The sequence below is a fragment of the Diabrotica undecimpunctata genome, chromosome 1 (genome assembly GCF_040954645.1).
Source record: "Diabrotica undecimpunctata isolate CICGRU chromosome 1, icDiaUnde3, whole genome shotgun sequence".
NCBI classification, from domain to species: Eukaryota; Metazoa; Arthropoda; class Insecta; order Coleoptera; family Chrysomelidae; genus Diabrotica; species Diabrotica undecimpunctata.
The window spans coordinates 103,772,115-103,791,522 of NC_092803.1; the positions used below are offsets into that span (position 1 = coordinate 103,772,115).

The 19,408-nt window shown below is 32.1% G+C and overlaps 1 protein-coding gene across 3 annotated transcripts in view; it reads right to left on the minus strand.

Moving 5' to 3' along the window:
- The window catches only part of LOC140451871 (uncharacterized), a 39,521-nt gene that overhangs the window by 8,639 nt on the left and 11,474 nt on the right, over positions 1-19,408 (minus strand). Inside the window, exon 4 of one of the 3 annotated variants that reach the window (XM_072545796.1) lies at positions 2,991-3,015. The exons of 1 other annotated variant lie outside the window; for it this stretch is intronic. In XM_072545796.1, coding sequence (XP_072401897.1) covers positions 2,991-3,015 — 25 coding nt within the window. Of the gene's footprint in view, positions 1-2,990; positions 3,016-16,431; positions 16,672-19,408 lie in introns of those variants that run through there. One more of the 3 variants, XM_072545823.1, reaches the window with a different exon arrangement.

Below are 19,408 nucleotides of genomic sequence, written 5' to 3' on the forward strand. Positions count from 1 at the left end.
GTTAGAACACTTTTATAATAAATAAAGATAATAAATTAGACTAATAAACTCAGTTCACTATCCTCTACATTTAAATCGGTATCACTATCAGCGCTATCGTTTAAATCTATAACTACTCTATTTATAATGTTTTGGAACTGTATTTTTCTTCTAGTTGTTTTGACATGCTCTATACATTTTTTCCAATTATCTGCTGTAATATTATTACATTCGGTCTTAATTAAATCTACAACAGTCGAAAATGATTTAGGAGAATTATTATTTTTCCTCACATTACTTTTTAATTGTGACCACAATTTTATTGGATTCAGTACACAATAGTAAGGAGGTAATCTTAATACTTTATGGCCATAATTCTCAGCTAGCCTGTCGATAACATATTTTTTTTCACATTTAAGTAATTTTAATAGTTCTACAAGTTTTTTTTTTGTAAGAATCCATAAAATATATTTTATGTTTTTATAAAAATTCTTGAATTTCAGCTTTGTTTGAATTAGTGTTTGGAATTTTACTCTTTAGTCTACAATGATACGGAGCATTATCCAAAATAATAACGCTATTTCTTTTTAATTTAGGTAGTAATTACTGCTCAAACCACTTTTCAAACAAAGTACTGTTCATATCTTGATGATAATCTAAGCGACAATCACTTAAACTGTTAGTAGAGAGTAATAAAGCATCTTCTACTCATCCTGATTCTCACCCACAATGTAAAATACAAATTCTCTTCCCTCTAGAGGGAGGAACATTGGTGACGCAATTGTTACTACCATCGGTCCAATATTTTTTAACTATATCGTGGGTGTCGAACCAAGTTTCATCCAAATAATAGAAGTTCTTCTCTTCACTCCTAAAAGACCTTAGACCCTCCAAATAATCGAACCTCCACTTTATTAAACGGCTGAATTCCATAATTGCCTGCCGTTTATTCACTGTTTTAAACATAAAACCATTAGATTTTAAAAACCTCCAAAAAGTAGTTTTATGACACTCGGGGATTATTTCTTTGTTTCTTAATTCACTCAAAAGTTTATTTAAAGTTGGTAAGTTATTCACTAAATACATATGATATATTGTTTCCCGTATAGCTGATAAATGAAAATTCGGTAATATTCGATGGGCACCAGAATCCTTTCTTTTTTTTCGCAACACTGGATCGTCTTATAAGTTCGTACACAGTGGATCGTGGCACTTGTGTCAAAAAAACCGTCTTCTTGATCGCTTCCTATTTAACTATCGCGGAAAGAAGACATAAGAAAAAATATGTAATTTTACTTTTTAAGGAATTCTGCTCGGAATTCTGTGTTTTTTATGAATTAATTAATCGGTAAATATGATTAACCTTCCTAATACCGAGTGGGACGAATTCTCGCCACAGATTTAACGTTTTTATTAATATCTGTAATAAAGTTAAATCAATCGCTTTGACGGTTTAGGACATTGGTAGTTGATGTATTAAGAGCACAAAGAAGTAGTAAAACCCTAAATATCGCGAACAGAAAATTAAATATTCTCGTCGGATTTCGCGGAAATGTATGTGGGGCTAGAATTCACCCCACGTCGTATCGAGTGTTTTCACTTTCTACAAATCTGATTTTATCAGTTTAGACTAAAGTTTTGGAAAATGGTTACTAATGACTTGCCACGATGTGCAGTCGCATTCTTTACATATGAGCAGTTGATTGTAATGTGTTTCCTTTATCTTTGAAATTCCATTCTTGCTGTTACACAGTGGGAACTTTTATAATTCCCCTATTAGCATATTATATGTCTAGATTCTTCGAAGCATCATTTTCTAGTTGGGATTGTCTCTTTAAGAATTTGTAAAGTGCAATTAGCCCTACGTACGTCTGATATCGGATAACTGCTAAAATTACCTGTTTATTTGGGGAGTTTCTGAATGTGACTGTCTTTTGTCTTTGATTTTTAATTTGTTGAATTGGTACTAAACAAAGTGTACAGACTAAAAGAGTTAAAAAATGGTAAGATTAATGAGATACATAGAATCCTTGGCTTAAGAGTATTTTTAACGAGTTCTTACCGCTGTAAACATCGTCACTAATCATTTCTATATCACTCATATTTATAGTTATTACACTGACTGAATGGTGTATACGATAACAGAATAATCAATTTTAAGTGATCAAACTCGATATTTTTAATAAAAATAAAAAAAATACGATAAAAAACTTTAAACGCGTTTTCCCGAAATCACTTTTTTCGCACGGCCTACAGTTAATGTCCGGATTGACTGGACCGATTTGAATGAATCTTGGTGCGTTTTACTTGATAACATATCTTACATGCGAATTCACCTCAATTAAGCCAATCAATGAAAAACATAATATTTTGGCGTAAGAAAAATGGTGAAAACAATGGTCAGTTTTAGATACGTTTTGCTTCAAAAGTCCGCCTTTTTTTCTCGTATTTTTTAATAAATGGAGGTGAATTCGCATACACGAAAATTTTCTTTTTAAAACGCCGCTTGAATTTCTTATTTCAGGCTTACCAATCCGGTTATTAACTGTCGGCCACAGACTAAGATTTTTTTTGGTTCTTGAATTCGACGCCCTCTAATAAATGGAAAAAATATGGAAAATAAGAACATGTTTTTGTAACCAGTAGATAAACTTTTACAAAAAAAAATAATAATAATTTTGTAATATACATGGAATTTGAACACCAAAAGTGTGCTAGTACCTTAACCGAATATTTCAATATTTTATTAAATTATTATAATGGACTTAGACTACCTATCACCTAGTTAAATGTTATCCACGTAGACTATGGACCCAAATTGATAATAAACTTTAGGTAAAGATGAGACATACACTCCAAGCAGACTACCTAAGAGATTTGCGAAAGTAGTGCATTCGTTTCGGATCAACTAGACCAATCAACGATTTTTGGGTTACATATTAATATTATCTAATTGTATTGCCAAACTGTAAATTATACTATATTATTTGTATAAGATATAAATCACCTACCTTTCCTACAACTTAAGACTTCTTCCTAAAAAAGTACATTTGCGATTATTATAGACTACACTACTAGAAATATAACATGAATATTGAAATATTGATCTCAACTAAGCAAAATTTAAATATTATGACTATATGTCATTTCTTCTTCTTTGGGTGCCGTGTCCGTATTCAGACGTTGGCCGTCATCATGTTTACAATTTCCTGAAACCTTTCTCTATCGGCTAATATATAATATATATAATAATTTCTATAGCGCGAAATAATTCTTCTACTGTGGAACCACACAATTGTCTAATATTACGCAGCCATGAAAGTTTCTTTCGACCAATCCATCTCTTTCCTTCCACTTTTCCTTGTATTATAAGGCGAAGTAGATGGTATTTAGGTCCTTTAATTATATGGCCGAAGTATTCTGTTTTTCTCCTCTTTATGGTGTTTATGAGCAGACGTTCTGAATTGATCATTTGAAGAACATCTTCATTGGAAGTGTGCGAAACCCACGATATATTTAGGATTCGTCTATAGCACCACAATTCGAATGCTTCTAACTTGTTTAGCATTGTGGTTTTTAACGTCCATGTCTCACAACCATACAATAGGATGGACCACACGTAACATTTCAGGACCTTCTTAGGAATATTCATCGACAGGTTTCTGTTGCATAAAACTGGTTTCCAGGTCATAAAAGCCTTACGTGATATTTCGATCCTGGTTATTATCTCTTCATCAGAGTCACAATTTACATTTAACCAGCTGCCAAGGTATTTGAAATGATTTACCCTTTCGATCTCCTCTCCATTAAGAGAAATCAGACCTTGATCTATATTGATCTTTCTAACTGCCATCCACTTTGTCTTTGAAATGTTGATTTTTAGGCCTCTCCGATAACTTGCTTCACTGACTAGATTTAGTAAAGTTTGGAGATCTTGTAAATTTTCTGCAAGAATGGCTGTATCGTCAGCGTATGTAATATTGTTGATTACTTCTCCACCTAGTCTTACTCCCTCTTGTCTGTCATCCATAGCCTCCCTAAAGATTTCTTCGGAGTACAGATTAAAAAGAGTGGGTGACAAAACACCACCCTGCCATACTCCACGTTTGATGGATATTTTTTCAGTCGGACTGTCTTCAATTTGGATAGAGGCTACTTGATTGTAATATAAGTATTTCAGCAGTCTTATATCATAGTGGTCAAGTCCTGCTGCCCGTAGGCTATCGAAAAGTGTATCGTGTTGTACTCTGTCGAACGCCTTCTCGAAGTCGATGAAACAAACATAAACATTCCTTCGAAATTCACAACTTTCTTGTAATAGAACGCGCATACAGAATAGTGCCTCTCTAGTTCCTAGACCGTTTCTAAATCCAAATTGCTTATTACCCATCCTACTTTCGCATAGAAAGAATACTCGGTTTTGTATAATTCGTAAGAGTATCTTCAGTGTGTGACTCATCAAACTGATAGTCTAAAATCGCTGCATTTGGTGGGCCTGCTTTTCTTTGGTAATGTTATGAACAGTGTCTCTAACCAATCATCTGGTATTTTTCCTTCGTTGTAAATTTTGTTGAAGAAAGTGGTTAAGCAGGCAATGCTTTCCTCATCCAAAAGTTTAAGTAGTTCAGCAGGGATTTGATCTGGTCCAGGTGCTTTATTGTTTTTGGCTTGCTGTATTGCCTTTTTGACTTCCGAATTCAGTATACTGGGACCTCTGTCTAACTGGTTGTCACAGGCAGTATTTGGAGCATTTTCTCTAGAAGCATCGTCAAAAAGGCCAGTGATGTATCTCTCCCATTCTTTGCACTGTTGTTCGTGATCACAAATTTTTCCGTCCGCGCTTTTAAGTATGTGAGCATTTTTCTGTTTTCTAATTCCGGCAGTATATTTAAGTTTCTTGTGGAGGTTGAAACTGTCATGATTTTTTTGGAGGTCTTCTATTTCTTTACATAAATTCTCAAGCCAGGATTCTTTGGCTTGCTTAATTTTTCTTTTTATGCGTTTATTGATTTCACGGTATTCGATAATATTTATATTTTTGTGTTGCCGTCGAACTTCCATCAGGTCTAGAATTTCTTGTGTCATCCACTCATTTTTTGCCAACATGGTAGGTGTTTTCAAAGACTCTTGTACGTTCTCTAAAATAGAGTTTTGAATATCATACCAGCATTCGTTAATGGTTCTGTTTTCGTTTGGTATATTTGATATTCTGTGTATTTTACTATTTATCTGCTGTGATATGTGTTCGCGCGTTTGAGGGTTTTTCAGGGGGTCGAGATATATCTTACAAGGCTTAGTTGGCTTTGTTAATTTCTTTAATTTAATTTGTATTTTGGAGCAGAGTAAATTGTGATTTGAGTTTATGTCAGCGCCTGGGTAAGTTTTTACATCTTTAATATTGTTTCGAAATCGGTGGTTTATTAGGATGTAGTCTATTTGGTTCCGTACTATTCTGCCTTGATGTCCATCTTGAGGGGATTTCCACGTGTAGAGACGCCTTTCTGGAAGTTAAAACCAGGTATTTGTAATGGCGAAGTCATTTTCTTGGCAGAATTCTATTAGACGTTCACCTCTTTGATTTCTCTCTCCCATGCCAAACTTTCCGGTGATGCTCTGCGTCATCATCTGTCCAACTTTAGCGTTAAAGTCACCCATAATTATTATTGCTTCGTGTTTCTTTGTTATTTTTAGCACTTATTCTATTTGATGGTAGAATTCTTCAATATTCTGCTCATCTGCGTCAGCAGTGGGAGCATAAACTTGGATGATATTTATATTTACAGGTTTAGCATTCAGCTGTATTAAAATTACTCTGTCTGATATTGGGATGAAGTTAGTGACATACTTATTAATATGCTGTTATTAGTGACATACTTATTAATATGTCATTTACAGTAACTTAAGGTTGGTACAATGTAAACTGTCAATCGTATTTACTTTTGGAACAAAATAAAGTCAGTCTTAACTGTATACTAACTCTACTGGTTCGTTTCATTTAAAAGTTTTAACGGGTTATGGTGGCCCAGACTAATTTTTCCGTTGGTAAATAGATGAACGTTGTATACTAGTGAGTGTTAAGGTTCAAAATGGCAGTGAATTACATGTCTACAGTGCCAAAGTTGTTATGCCGTGAAAATAACGATGATTGGGCTTTCGCAGTGCAAAATTATCTTGTTCTAGAAGGTTTGTCCACGTGTTTAGTCGGAACTGAAACCGAAGTAGACAAACAAGAAAAAGCTAAAGCCAAGTTAGTTCTTTTGCTTGATCCATCGTTATATATACATATAAAACAAGCAAAAACCGCGAAAGAAATTTGGGACGCTTTAAAAAAGTTGTTTGATGACTCGGGGTACGTGAGAAAAATTAGTTTATTGAGAAGTCTAATTTCAACGCGATTGGAAGATTGCAGTTCAATGGCAAGTTATGTGAACCAAATAGTTGAAAAAGGACAAACATTTAGTGTAACTGGTTTTAAAAATGAGGATCAGTGGATAGGTTCGCTACTTTTGGCGGGATTACCTGAGCGTTTTTCACTAATGATAATGGCGATCTAACATTCGGGAATTGTGATTTCTACCGATTTAATTAAAATAAAACTGTTGGACATGGAAAGTGATGTTGGTAATACTGGTAGTGCGTTTGCAAGTAGTTGTAGTAACAAAACTAGAACCAATCACAACAGACGATTTGAAAATAGCACCAATCACAGAAGAAGTGATGACGGCGTTAATGAAAAGAGAGATAGAGATCTGTCAAAAATCAGATGTTATCATTGTAAACAAATCGGACATTACAAAAATAAATGTCCAAAATTGAAAACATCCGAAAAACATGCGTTAGTGCGGCGTTTCTCAATGGAGACTTTAAGAAAACTAAGTGTTATGTGGACTCTGGAGCTAGTGTTCACGCCAAATGAAGACTGGATTAATAATAAAAGAGTAAGTGATACATGTGATATTATAGTTGCTAACAAAAACATCCAAAGTAAAGTGTTCAGGTGATTTGGATTTAACTGTTGTTGGTGAGAATAATTTTAATATTGTAGTTCAAAATCCTCTTTGTGTTCCAGAACTTACAAATAACCTTTTATCTGTCAGAAAATTAATAGAGAATAGAAATTCAATTGAATTTGAAATCTTCTTCTTCCTCTACTTCTTGGAGATCTTTCGATCTGTTTAATTCTGAAGCTGCCTCTGGTTAATTTCCTGAGAGTTAGATTGCCAACTATCCCTCCATCTTTTAGGTGGTCTTCCGGGAGGTCTTGAATCGGGCGGGTTGTTTTCCAGGGCAATTTTTGGGAGTCTATTCTCATCCATTCGTCTTACATGATTGTACCACATCCTCTTACGCTGCTTTCCCCATCTTACAATATCTTGAATTTTGCATTGCTCTCTGACGTATGTATTTCTCACCCTGCCTGTTCTTGTTTTGCCCACTATTGTTCTTAGGGTTTTCATTTAGGCAACCCTTAGCATATGTTTCGTTTTGTTGGTATCTTCGCGCACTTCTATGCCATATGCCATGATCGGTCGTAAGCAAGTCTTGTAGATTCTAATTTTACTATCTGTGCGCATATGCGGATTTGACCAGACTATCTCCCGCAGACATCCCGATAATGCGGATGCTTTGTTGATCTGACTCCTTAGGTTCTTTACTGGGTTGTGTGTGCTTGATATATCTATGCCCAGATATTTGAATTGCATCACCTGTTCTATGGGGTTGTTCTCAACCACTAATTTACATCTGAGCGGATATTTTGCTATTGTCATACATTTAGTTTTGTTGGTAGAAATGGTCATATTTAGTTGGCGGCTTATTTGAAAGAACTAAAAGCTGTCTCTGAAGATCATCTTCAGATTCGGCAATAATTGCTGCATCATCTGCGTAACACACCATACCAATTCTTTTGTTGACCATTCTGTTTCCGAGATTGAGAGATGTTGCTTTGTTTATAATTTTGTCCATGAGTAGGTTAAACAAGAAGAATTTGAAAATCATTGATGCAAAATATTTAACAAAGATTCTGAACTAATAGCAAAGGCTGACTTTAAATTTATCAATAAATAAATGGTGTGTACAAATTGAATAATAAGGTTAATAAAGATTTTGAAAATTGTTTATTTGTCAATGGCGAAACATGGCATAGAAGGTTTGGCCATATATACAGAAATTGACATTAAAAAACATAACTGTATAGTTTGTTGTGAGAGTAAACAAACACGATTACCGTTTCCACAGCAAGGTCACAGAGCCAGTAGTTTACTGGAGATTATACACACTGATGTATGTGGACCTATGGAGAACAGATCATTAGGTGGCTCCAAATATTTTGTTACTTTCCAAGACCATTTTAGTAAAATGGTTTTCATTTATTTTATTAAAACAAAAAGTGAAGTTTTTAATTGTTTTAAAAATTTTAAAAGTATGGTTGAAAACCAGAAGGTGTTCATATAAAAACTCTGAGAAGTGACAATGGTGGAGAATTTTGTTCAAAAGAATTTAAAAGATATTTAAGTGTAAATGGTATTATACATCAAAAAACCAATCCCTACACTCCTGAACAAAACGGAGCATCTGAACGTTTGAATAGGACAATTGTAAAAAAGGGAAAGTGTCTTTTGTTTGATGCCAATCTTAAGAATGTTTTTTGGGCTGAAGCTGTAACCACAGCTTTTACTTAAAAAATAAATCTTTGGCTTCTAGTATAAAAAAAAACAACGTTTAAAATGAGGACAAATAGTAAACCTGATGTTAGTGGCCTTTGAATATTTGGCAGCAATGTGATGGTACATGTTCCAAAAGAAAAAGGTCAAAGTGGGAGAAAAAGGCTATTTTGCACATTCTAGTAGGGTATGCTGAAAATACAAAACGATACAGGGTGTATAATCCAACCACCAAAGAAATTATAGTAACCAGAGATGTACAAATTATGGAAGACACAAAAAAGTTTGAAGTGATTCATTTTGATTTAAAAGATGAACATAAGACAAAAAAAAACTCTAGTTTCAGTGGGAGAACAAAACAAAGATAATGTTGAAACTGAGTCTAAAGATAATGATAATATTTTTAGTGAATAAGAATATAGCTACTATAAAGAAGATAACTTAAGCGATAAAACTTTGAAGTGCCCAATTTACCTGAAATATTATAAGAAGTACATAGAAAGTCAGAACGAGTAAGAAAAAGAAAATACTTTAGTGAATATGTTACATATATGTGTGCGGAGACAAATGACATAGATGATGTACCGTTAACAGTCTCGGAGGCATTACAACGTCCTGATGGAGCAAATTGGAGAGAAGCCATGATGGATGAAATCAAACCTTTCCGTGACAACAATGTATGGGATGTGGTAGATGTATCGGAAAATGGTAGTGTAATTGATAATAAATGGGTGTTTAAGTTAAAGTGTAATAGCGAAAATAAAGTTACATATCGCGCAAGATTAGTGGCTAGGGGTTTTAATCAAAGAGAATATATAGACTATACAGAAACTTTTACTCCAGTAATAAGACATTCTTCTTTAAGGTTGCTTTTTTCACTTTATGTAAAATTAGGTTTGGATATTACTCATTTAGATGTTAAAACAGCATTTCTAAATGGTAATTTAAAAGAGAAAATATACATGCAATGAATTATGAAGTAAATAATATTTTGAAAAATATTAATTGTAAGAAATCAAAAGATGAACCTTGTATCTATATAAAAAGAGAAAATAATAAAATTACAGTTGTAGCAGTATATGTAGATGATTTTTTTGTGTTCTCAAATAATGAAAGTGAAACAAGTAGACTAAAAAATGAGCTGAAAAGTAAATTTGTTATTAAAGATTTGGGTAGAATTAAGGAATGTTTAGGTATGCAAATAGATTTTGATCCAATTAAAGGTTATATTGCTTTTAATCAGAAAAACTGTATTATCCAGTTATTAAAGAGACTTAACATGAGTGATGCCAAAGAGTTAAAACTCTAATTGAACCAAAGTTATCTTTAACAATGGATGATAGTAACAATTGTATTAGAGATAAATTTTCTTACCAGAGGCTAATTGGTAGTTTGATGTATTTATCTGTTTTAACCAGACCAGATATATCATTTGCAGTCAGTTTCATGAGTCAATTTAACAATGTATATAATGAATGACATTGGAAATGTGCAAAAAGAGTATTGAGGTATTTAAAAGACACTATTAATTATTCTCTGATTTACTCAAAAGATTATTAAGAATTGCAAGGTTTTGTAGATGCTGATTGGGCAAGCAATACATTAGATCGAAGATCCTTTACTGGATATGTATTTAAACTTTGTTGCTCTTCAATATTTTGACAAAGTGCAAAAAAAGAACAGTAGCTTTATCTAACTGCGAGGCAGAATATATGGCCTTGTCAGAGGCTGCTAAAGAGGCTGTTTTTCTAAGGGGTTATAGAATTAGTAATAATAAGGGGTTAATAAAAAACTGAATGTATTACTTTATTTAATGATAACCAAAGTGGATTAAACTTATAAGCAAATCCTATTTATCATAAAAGAAGTAAGCATATTGATGTAAGATATCATTTTTTGAGAGACCTAATATCTGACACGATCATTGATGTAAAATATATGCCTACTGATGTTATGCCAACTGATGTGTTAACTAAAGGTTTAGTTGCTGAAAACCTGCACAGATTATTGAAATTAATATAAATTTTGTTTTATTAATAAGTGGGGGTGTTGAAATATTGATATCAACTAAACAGAATTTAAATATTAGGGCTATATATCATTTACATGTTCAGTTATATGTATAACTGAACATGTATAACATGTATAACATGCAATATCAGAGGATATCAGAACAATGAACGATTCATAAGAAGTCTGCGACACTCAGCAAAACTTCAAAACCTCTATCCAAGAAGGCCCAAGAGAATAGTATAAGAAAAATAAAACGGAATAGTTGTACAAGTAAAAGAGAGTTGCCCTTTATAAATTTTCATGAACATGTAAGTTCAAAAAGAACATAAAAGTTTTGTGTAGATTAATTACACATAAATATTTTTCAATACCTTGTTTAATGATAATATACGAAGTATTCCCTAAACAAGGGAATACTTCGAAATAATCGAAGAATTGATGAAATAATTTAACTAATTTGTTCTGGACTGAGAATTATGCTGACTCCCTTTTTTTACTTTAATTACTATTTAAATGGGAATAAGCCACAATTAAAGGTTAAAGTAAGTTTATTGACGTTTCAATTTCCATTTAAATAGTAATTACTTTAAAATGTCACAAGAAAATAGCTTCAGAACAATATTAAGAATCCCTTTTTTACTTCAAAAACATAAAATTAAATACACAATAATAAAAACGCTTTAGTCAAAACAATAATATTTACAGCAAATATTACTCGTATATTAGAAATAAATCAAGAACATAAAAAAATAAATATTACTTCAAAACTTTTTGAACAACCACACCTAATGTAGTAGGTATGACACAATTATTAAGATAGCCAAACAATGCCATCATCAGCTTTGGTCTACGCCGTTTTTTCCTACTTACCAGTTGCGCAGATTATTTTTATCATATTTGTTTCTAGCTATATGTCCGGCCTATTTTAAATGGATTTATTTGATTGTGGTATAATATATTTTCCACTGAACTTCTGTTTGTGTACATTCTGTACATTAAAGTTGTTAATGCACCACCGTGTTCCCTTTTCACAAGATTTTGCGTAGCAGTTTTGTTTAAAGATAGAGGGGATCCATTGCATTTGATTATAGTTCATGCTTCTAACCCATAAATGTTGAAGAGCTCGCATGTCAGCGTCTCGCCTTACTTATTCCTTTTTGTGTTTCAAACGGCGTTGATGTGTCTTTCTAAATTTTTACTGATGATAGCTTCATAGTCATCGTCACTATTATTATGAATGAGTTTTTTGGAATTACTAGTTCAGTCTGAGCATTTTACAGGCTGGGTCTTGCCATGTCGTTATATACTGCATTATTGGCCAGCGTCCTATTTATAGGTCACTAAAAATTTAATTTTGCCACTATACAATAACCACTAAAATTTGTTTAAATTTAAAGAAACAATTTACCGTGTATATTTTATTCCTCAGTAAACTGAATTATAAATTTTGTTTGATTATATTACCAACACCCATTCACCACCCACTGTGGATACCTTGCGGGAAAAGAGATTACCGAAGTATCCTATGCAAGATAAAAAAACGCTTAGTAAAGAAGCTCGTGGTTCGTATGATTTTTGGTTTAATGTAAATGGAGAAATACTTTGTAATAAGTGTCTTACTATAGCATCTAATTTTAATAATATAGAACCTCTCTAACAAACTAGTAGATAGTAGATGGGATTACAAGTTCCAAGGAAAACGTTTTATTTCTCAACCACAAGTGTTAAAGAATTACGATAACTACATCGTAGGCGTGGATCAACACGAATGGTTTGTTGGAAAATATGCCACTAAAATCAGAGCCAATAAAATATTCACACGATTGATTGATATGGCATTTAGTAAATTATGGTTTCTCTACAAACGAGTCAATAAATAAAGTATTTATTAGATTCTCGTCGACCTATAGCAGTTCCCTAACTAAAATTGACTCTTAGTACAAAAAGTAAGTAGGAAGACCGAGCACATCATCATCAAAGGTTTTTATGAATATATAGATAAACGGGATAGGACACTTCATGAAAAAACGTGAATAGCAGAGATGATGTCAAGGAGAAAATTGTAAAGCCAAACCACTAACATACTGTGGAAAATGTACTTTCTGTAACATTGTGTAAAAATTGTTTTATATAGTATCATAACAAATAAACTTGCTCTTATTAGGTGTAAATAAATATTTTAATTCTCGTAACTGTTTAAACTATTCATATATACTTTCAATTAAGATAGCCTTAACGCCCGGGTTCCTGTTTATAGGTTGGGTCATATCCAAAAATGCAAAGATATAAATGAATTTCATAAATATTTTTTATTAAGAACAAGGATACTGATAATTATGTGTAAGTAAAATTTTGAAATTTGAAAAAAAAATAATTTGGGCGTTAATGGGTTAAAGTCGACAAACAGGTGGCAAAGTGCAAAAATTCATTGTTGAATTATTGCACTTTTTTCCAGAATTTGGCGTTAAATGATTATTTAGTTACTAGTTAACCGGCCTAGTTTGAAACCTGCTTGAAGCCCTACAGCGAAATCTTTTATATATATATATATATATATATATATATATATATATATATATATATATATATATATTTCGCTGTAGGGCTTCAATCTATCGTACAAAATGTACACAGCATATTAGGTCTAGGCTCTACACAGAGCCTACCGATTATATTGTGACGCCCAGAACGCTTCTATTTAGAAAAACGAAAACTGGTACGATTATTTACCCTTTAGAGTTGAATCGATTCCATTAATTGCAAATTTCTGATACCGTTTATAGGCGTCGGTTTTGGGTAGGTCAACGGTTATTTAAACGCATAACTTTTTTGTCTCCAACTTTTAAGCATTTGTAATACTAGATTATTAAACTTTTAGGTATTCTAGTACTATTAAAAGTTACTCTTACTTGAAGTCTGTAGGATACACCGTTTTCTAGAAAAATCGATTTAAAAATTTTTCGTTTTTTCGTCATAAAAGTTAAATTAATAGGTACCTTAATTAAGTTTATAAAGTACCTTTTGTTTCAATAAATGCTGCACACAATTCCTAAAAAAAGCTTGACAAAAGAAGCAAAAAAATAATTTGAAACATAATTTTATTTAAAAGTTTTTAAAAACAAAGTATTTATTATGATGGAACGAAACTACGAATAACACAAAAGAATAAGTATCAAAAGGTAGATAGTAACAAAAGATGCTCAATGTGATGACCATTAGTTTCTTTTATATATTCTCAAATACAATAATCGCACGGATTCAAATCCGGCGACCTAGCTGGCCAAGCAACTGGATCGCCCCTTCCAATCCAGTGGCTTTCGTAATTATTATCAAAAAATTCTCGTACCGTCCTGATAAAGTTGGCAGGACAGCCGTCATGTAGAAACCATAAGTTTTGCCGAATATTTAAAGGCACATCATTTAACAAATCAGGTAAAATATTTTGCAGTAAATGCAACGTGGGGATTGTCACCAACGTACGAATAATAATGTGCATTATGTACATTAAAAATTCCAATTTTGTGAATGTAGCCTTATCATAAAACAAAATGTATCTGAAAAAATATTCATTTTGATTTTTCTGATTTTTTTAACCATATAGCGACTTCTTCACGAGCAGGAAAATCTCCTTGTAGCTGTGCTTGTTTCTTTGTCAAATAAAAAGGATATAAATTTTCGTTGCGTAAGATATTTTCTGCCGAAGATTTTGAAATTGTGGGATACATGGCAGATAGTCTTCGAACGCTAATTTCTAAATGTTTCTCTTTCATTAAAATTACATCTTCATGTGCTGCTGTTACATTATAATGTCGACCTGTTTCATAATTTTTTGAGAACACTGAACTTAAATTGGGAAATTTTTCAGCGTATCTACGTTACTGCTCGAAAGTTACACCTCATTTTGCAATAAACTAATTTGCATATCAGCATATTCCTCATTAGTAAAAACCATTTTTGTTGAATTGAAATTGTTGTGTTTGAATGCTACAAAGTAAAAACTAAAAGAGAAACTTCACGAACTGACAACAATTTGACAATGAAAAACGTAGGTTATACCTACTTCTGTTGACATTTCAAAGCCAACTAATGCAAAAAATATTAATTTAACTTTCATGATGAAAAACGAAAAATTTTCAAATCGATTTTTCTCGAAAACGGTGTATCCTACCGACTTAAACTAAGTATTCTAGTACATTTTAGTACTAGAATACATGAAAATCTAATAATATAGTATCAAAAATGCTTAAAAGTTAAAAAAAAAGTTATACGTTAAAATAACTATTGACTTACCCAAAACAGACGCCTAACCTAACCTAACCGGTACTAGAAATTAGCAATTAACGGAATCGATTCAACTCTGGTGCATAAATAATCGTAACAGTTTTCGTTTTTCTAAATACAAGCGTTCTGGAGGTATTTAAAAAAAACTAATTGCAAGCAGCCATCTTCAAAGAGCTCTAGTTCCCTTACTTAGGAAGCATTTTCGGACTAGGTGAATTCGGTTAAATTGTCTTAAAATTATCTGAGGAATCTCCGGTCTTCGTTTGTCAGGAGAATTTTTGGATACCCTGTATATATATATATATATATATATATATATATATATATATATATATATATATATATCTCTTGTCGTTTCCTCATTGCTGAGGATCGTAATTTCCTACAATGCGGGCTGTCAATTCTCTCCATCTCTTGCGATTTTGGGCTGCTCTTATGGACTCGGAAAACGTCTCTCCAGTGGCTTTCTATATATATATATATATATATATATATATATATATATATATATATATATATATATATATATATATATATATATATATTCAAAGAATCGGAATGTTGTGTGTCCAATTTGAATAGATTACAAAGATAATATGTGACTGGGACGTACCCAGTCGTGTAAGTCTATAAAACCTCATCAGCTCTGGCGGTCATGTAAGATGCCCCCATTTTTAGTTTTTATTAATTAACGAAGTTAACAGTCTATTGCATTTACCTTCGTAAATTCCATGAGGATTGTTTTTGTTACTGATGTCCTTCCAATGTTTTTCTGTGGCCAAACAATGTTTTTAACAACTTTTTATTAAACTGATGATGGAATGATTCAATTCCGAAAAGATCTTCTTTAAAATAAAAGTTTTAAGCTTTTAATAAGCATTTTTTATACCTTGATACACACGAACACCACGTGCTTTCTCATCTTTCTTTCGAATGTCTTGAGTCGTTAGGATTTAACTAATGTTATGTAAATTGTCATTTTGGTTCTTTGTATAATAATTTCCATATGATCAATCTTTTTTTAGTACAGTACGTATGATTCCCAGTGGCACGACGTGTATTAATTTCTCTACTTACGGAATTCTTTTGATTGATTTCTGCATGTAAAGACATCCACACGTTCGATGGTATAGTTGTCTATTGCGATATTATTTTCAATGTCGGTTGTCCTTTTGACTGTCATGTACTGAAATTTTGTTTCACTTATTTTAAGTACCACCCTTTTTAGTGCTTCGGAACCAATTTCTCCGAACACCTCCATTAGTCGTTACTTGCTCCTGTTAACGATAGTACATTATCTGCAATGCAGTAATTTGTATTCATTTGGTATTTATCTGACCTGTTACATTGGTTTTTTTGAAAACCGCCATTAGAACTTGGTTGAACGGCATGGTTGATAAATGCATGTTATTACTGACCAAAAATATATACAGGCTTTTGTATAAGACTTATAACCAAAACAGCAACATAGTTTTCAATTGATGTTTTTAATTTTGATTAAGCGTTATTTTACAGATGTTACGTTACAGATTTTTTTAGAATAAACGGTCTTCCAGTTTTTTGTATCAATTCTTTCGCACTATTAAAATCTATGTTTTACGCTGCAAACGTTATTCTATTTTCATCTTATGCGAACTGTCCATCTGTACTGCGAAGTTGTACTAATCTCAACAATTTGACGTTTTGTTGACAATAATCCTTGATTTGTTTAACCATTTCGTGACAACTAGATTAACTAGAACAAACATTACCATCGAATATAAAATGAAACAATGTGCATAGATTATTTTTTATGTTTTATATTAACATAAAGTAAATTAAGTGAAAATACGAGAATTATGTAGTAATGTAGTAAAAAGTGCATTACAAGTACACCTGAAGTAGGTATTCATAAGTCATGAAATACTATTACTACTATTCATTTTATAATTATTATAAAATATTAATCGATAATATTAAATCACAAATTAATTTCTATGTTAATTCATTATTAATTCCAATTGGTTCCACCAAATAACGTTTAATCGATACTTAACAATTTGGTAGTTTACAATTAACGACCTTAAATATTTTAAATATAATTTATTAATTTTAACAACTAATTTAATAATCACAAGAAGAAATAAGAGACAGGCCAAAAATTTTAGTTAGGTAACGAAAATAACAAAGACTAGGAATAGTTTCATACAGGAAAGAATTCCAAACTAACTATTCAAATGCGAGGGAGAAATTTTAGTGCCATAATTGACAATATTGTCCCAGATGACTTTTTGCATAATCAAAAAATCCCTAACAAAAGATTCACTATCTTTCGGCAACCTAAAAAATTCATGTTCTTATTATACTAGTGCCATATATAGTACAAGATCCCGCTGCAAAATCACTACGTTAATAAGGTAGTTAATCAAACTCACATTTTTATATACATTTAAGAATAGGAGAATACATTGATACTAGGGTGCTAGTCAAAAAGTGACCGCAAATAGTTTTAGTTAAATTAATGGTAATTAAATAAAATAAAATAAAATATCATCCACATTATAACAATGCATGTAAAGAATTTGAAGTCATGGGTGCATTTGCCCACTTGCCATTGCAGGTGCCAACTGCTTGGCAGACAGGTGTAAACAGGTAATAATTTGGTGAATTTTTACGGTCATGACGTATATGTACGTTTTTTATATCAATTTAAAGCTATTTTTTAATATGATATACCGCTGCCTGTGAAAAATGGCCGCAAATTAGGGATGCTAGCTGAAAGACGAGGTATCAAAGATAAAGCGAAAGAGACCTAGCACGCAACGCCACTCGTTTAACAAGGATGCCGAATGCCAGTTGTGCGCATTTGATACATATGGCTCGCAAGCAACTGCGTAAACAGTAGTAGGAACGACTTTACAAATATTCCAAAATTATAATTAAGAAAGTAATATGTTGAAAAAAAAAAGATATTAAGATAGGTAATACAACAATTCTGTAACAATAAATTTATTGATCAAGTTAAAATACAACAAGAATATATATGAAGAAGAGAATGTCGGCTATTTGTATGACAAAAAATGATACTACGCAGACCATATTTAAAAAAAATATTTGTTTTTATTGGAGCTCTTTGATACAATTAAAAATTACAGAAGCCATTAAATATAAGTCCAAAAAAAGAAACAACAGCGTATTTTAAATAATTTTTTCTTTTTTTTGAAACGCAATACAAGTTGTGCCTAATTTCATCGATAAATCTGAACAATTAATACAGATTTCACCATTATCTTTACCAAATTTGTAAATTAGGAAATTTGTTCAAATTACCTAGGTAATACGATAACATGTATATCAGTGTCTGCAGCTCTCACCAAAGTTTTAATTTTTCCGGCATTTTCCTCAATTGATATATAATTCTCGTGTCTGCTTCCTCTTGTTTACATGCAAATTATATTTCTTTATTTTTAACAACCAGATTTCAAACATAACAATATGAAAAACATTGTTCTGCAACATATATACTTATTTATTCCCCAATATTGAAGAGTCACACAAATGTTTAGATAGAAATTTGGCCAGAGCCTCTTATTGCGCCGTCTCCTTTCAATGGTTGGCGATTAAAATGGAAATTGTAGCTTTGGAAACTGCTGCACGAAAGATTTCTGTTGATGAGCGGTCAAACCATCTCCTCAGGTCTTTCAGCCACAAGTTCTGGCGTCTTCCAACTGATCTTTTGCCCTGCACTTTACCTTCTAATAAAAATGGAAAATCCATTTTAATGAATGTTTTATCTTCACCGGTACTTCTTAACACTTTTTTTAAGACAATATAAAGCATAGTTATATATTTTATTACATTTAATTGACCCCACAAACCTTTTATAACCTTGAAGCATTCTGGAATAAAAATGAAATTTTTGTTCTTGACCTCATGGTTTTATATTGCGTAAACAATTTGCGACATTTAACGATGACGGTTTATCAGTTAAAATATTAAACGAGCTCTGCATTAACGATTTTACAGAAGGGATTCATAGTTTTTCTAATAGCTTTAATTATGCTGTTCAAAGTTCAAAGGGAACTATCATCTAACCGTGATAACCCAATTTTTATCTTAACAAATGACAACATTTTAGTACTCAATCTATGACTGAGAGCCCATCGCTGCCTTGCAGATATTTAATCAGTAAAGTGGCTAACACCCGTTAAGGTATTATTAGTATCAGCACTTATTGTATGCTCTAACGTTATTCCACTGGTGGTCTGCTCAGACATGAATTTGTGCGTTTAACTCAAATAAATCTCATTTGAAATGAATTCTCAATCTATAGCTTTATTAAATTATTTAGATACATGCCTCTTTTTCACTTAATCTTTAATAACCTCGCGTTTTTAGCAGCTAGCACTAATTTGCGAAAAATTTTTCACAGGCATCGGTATATTAAAAAAATAGCTTCAATTTGATATAAAAAAATGCATATACGCCATGAG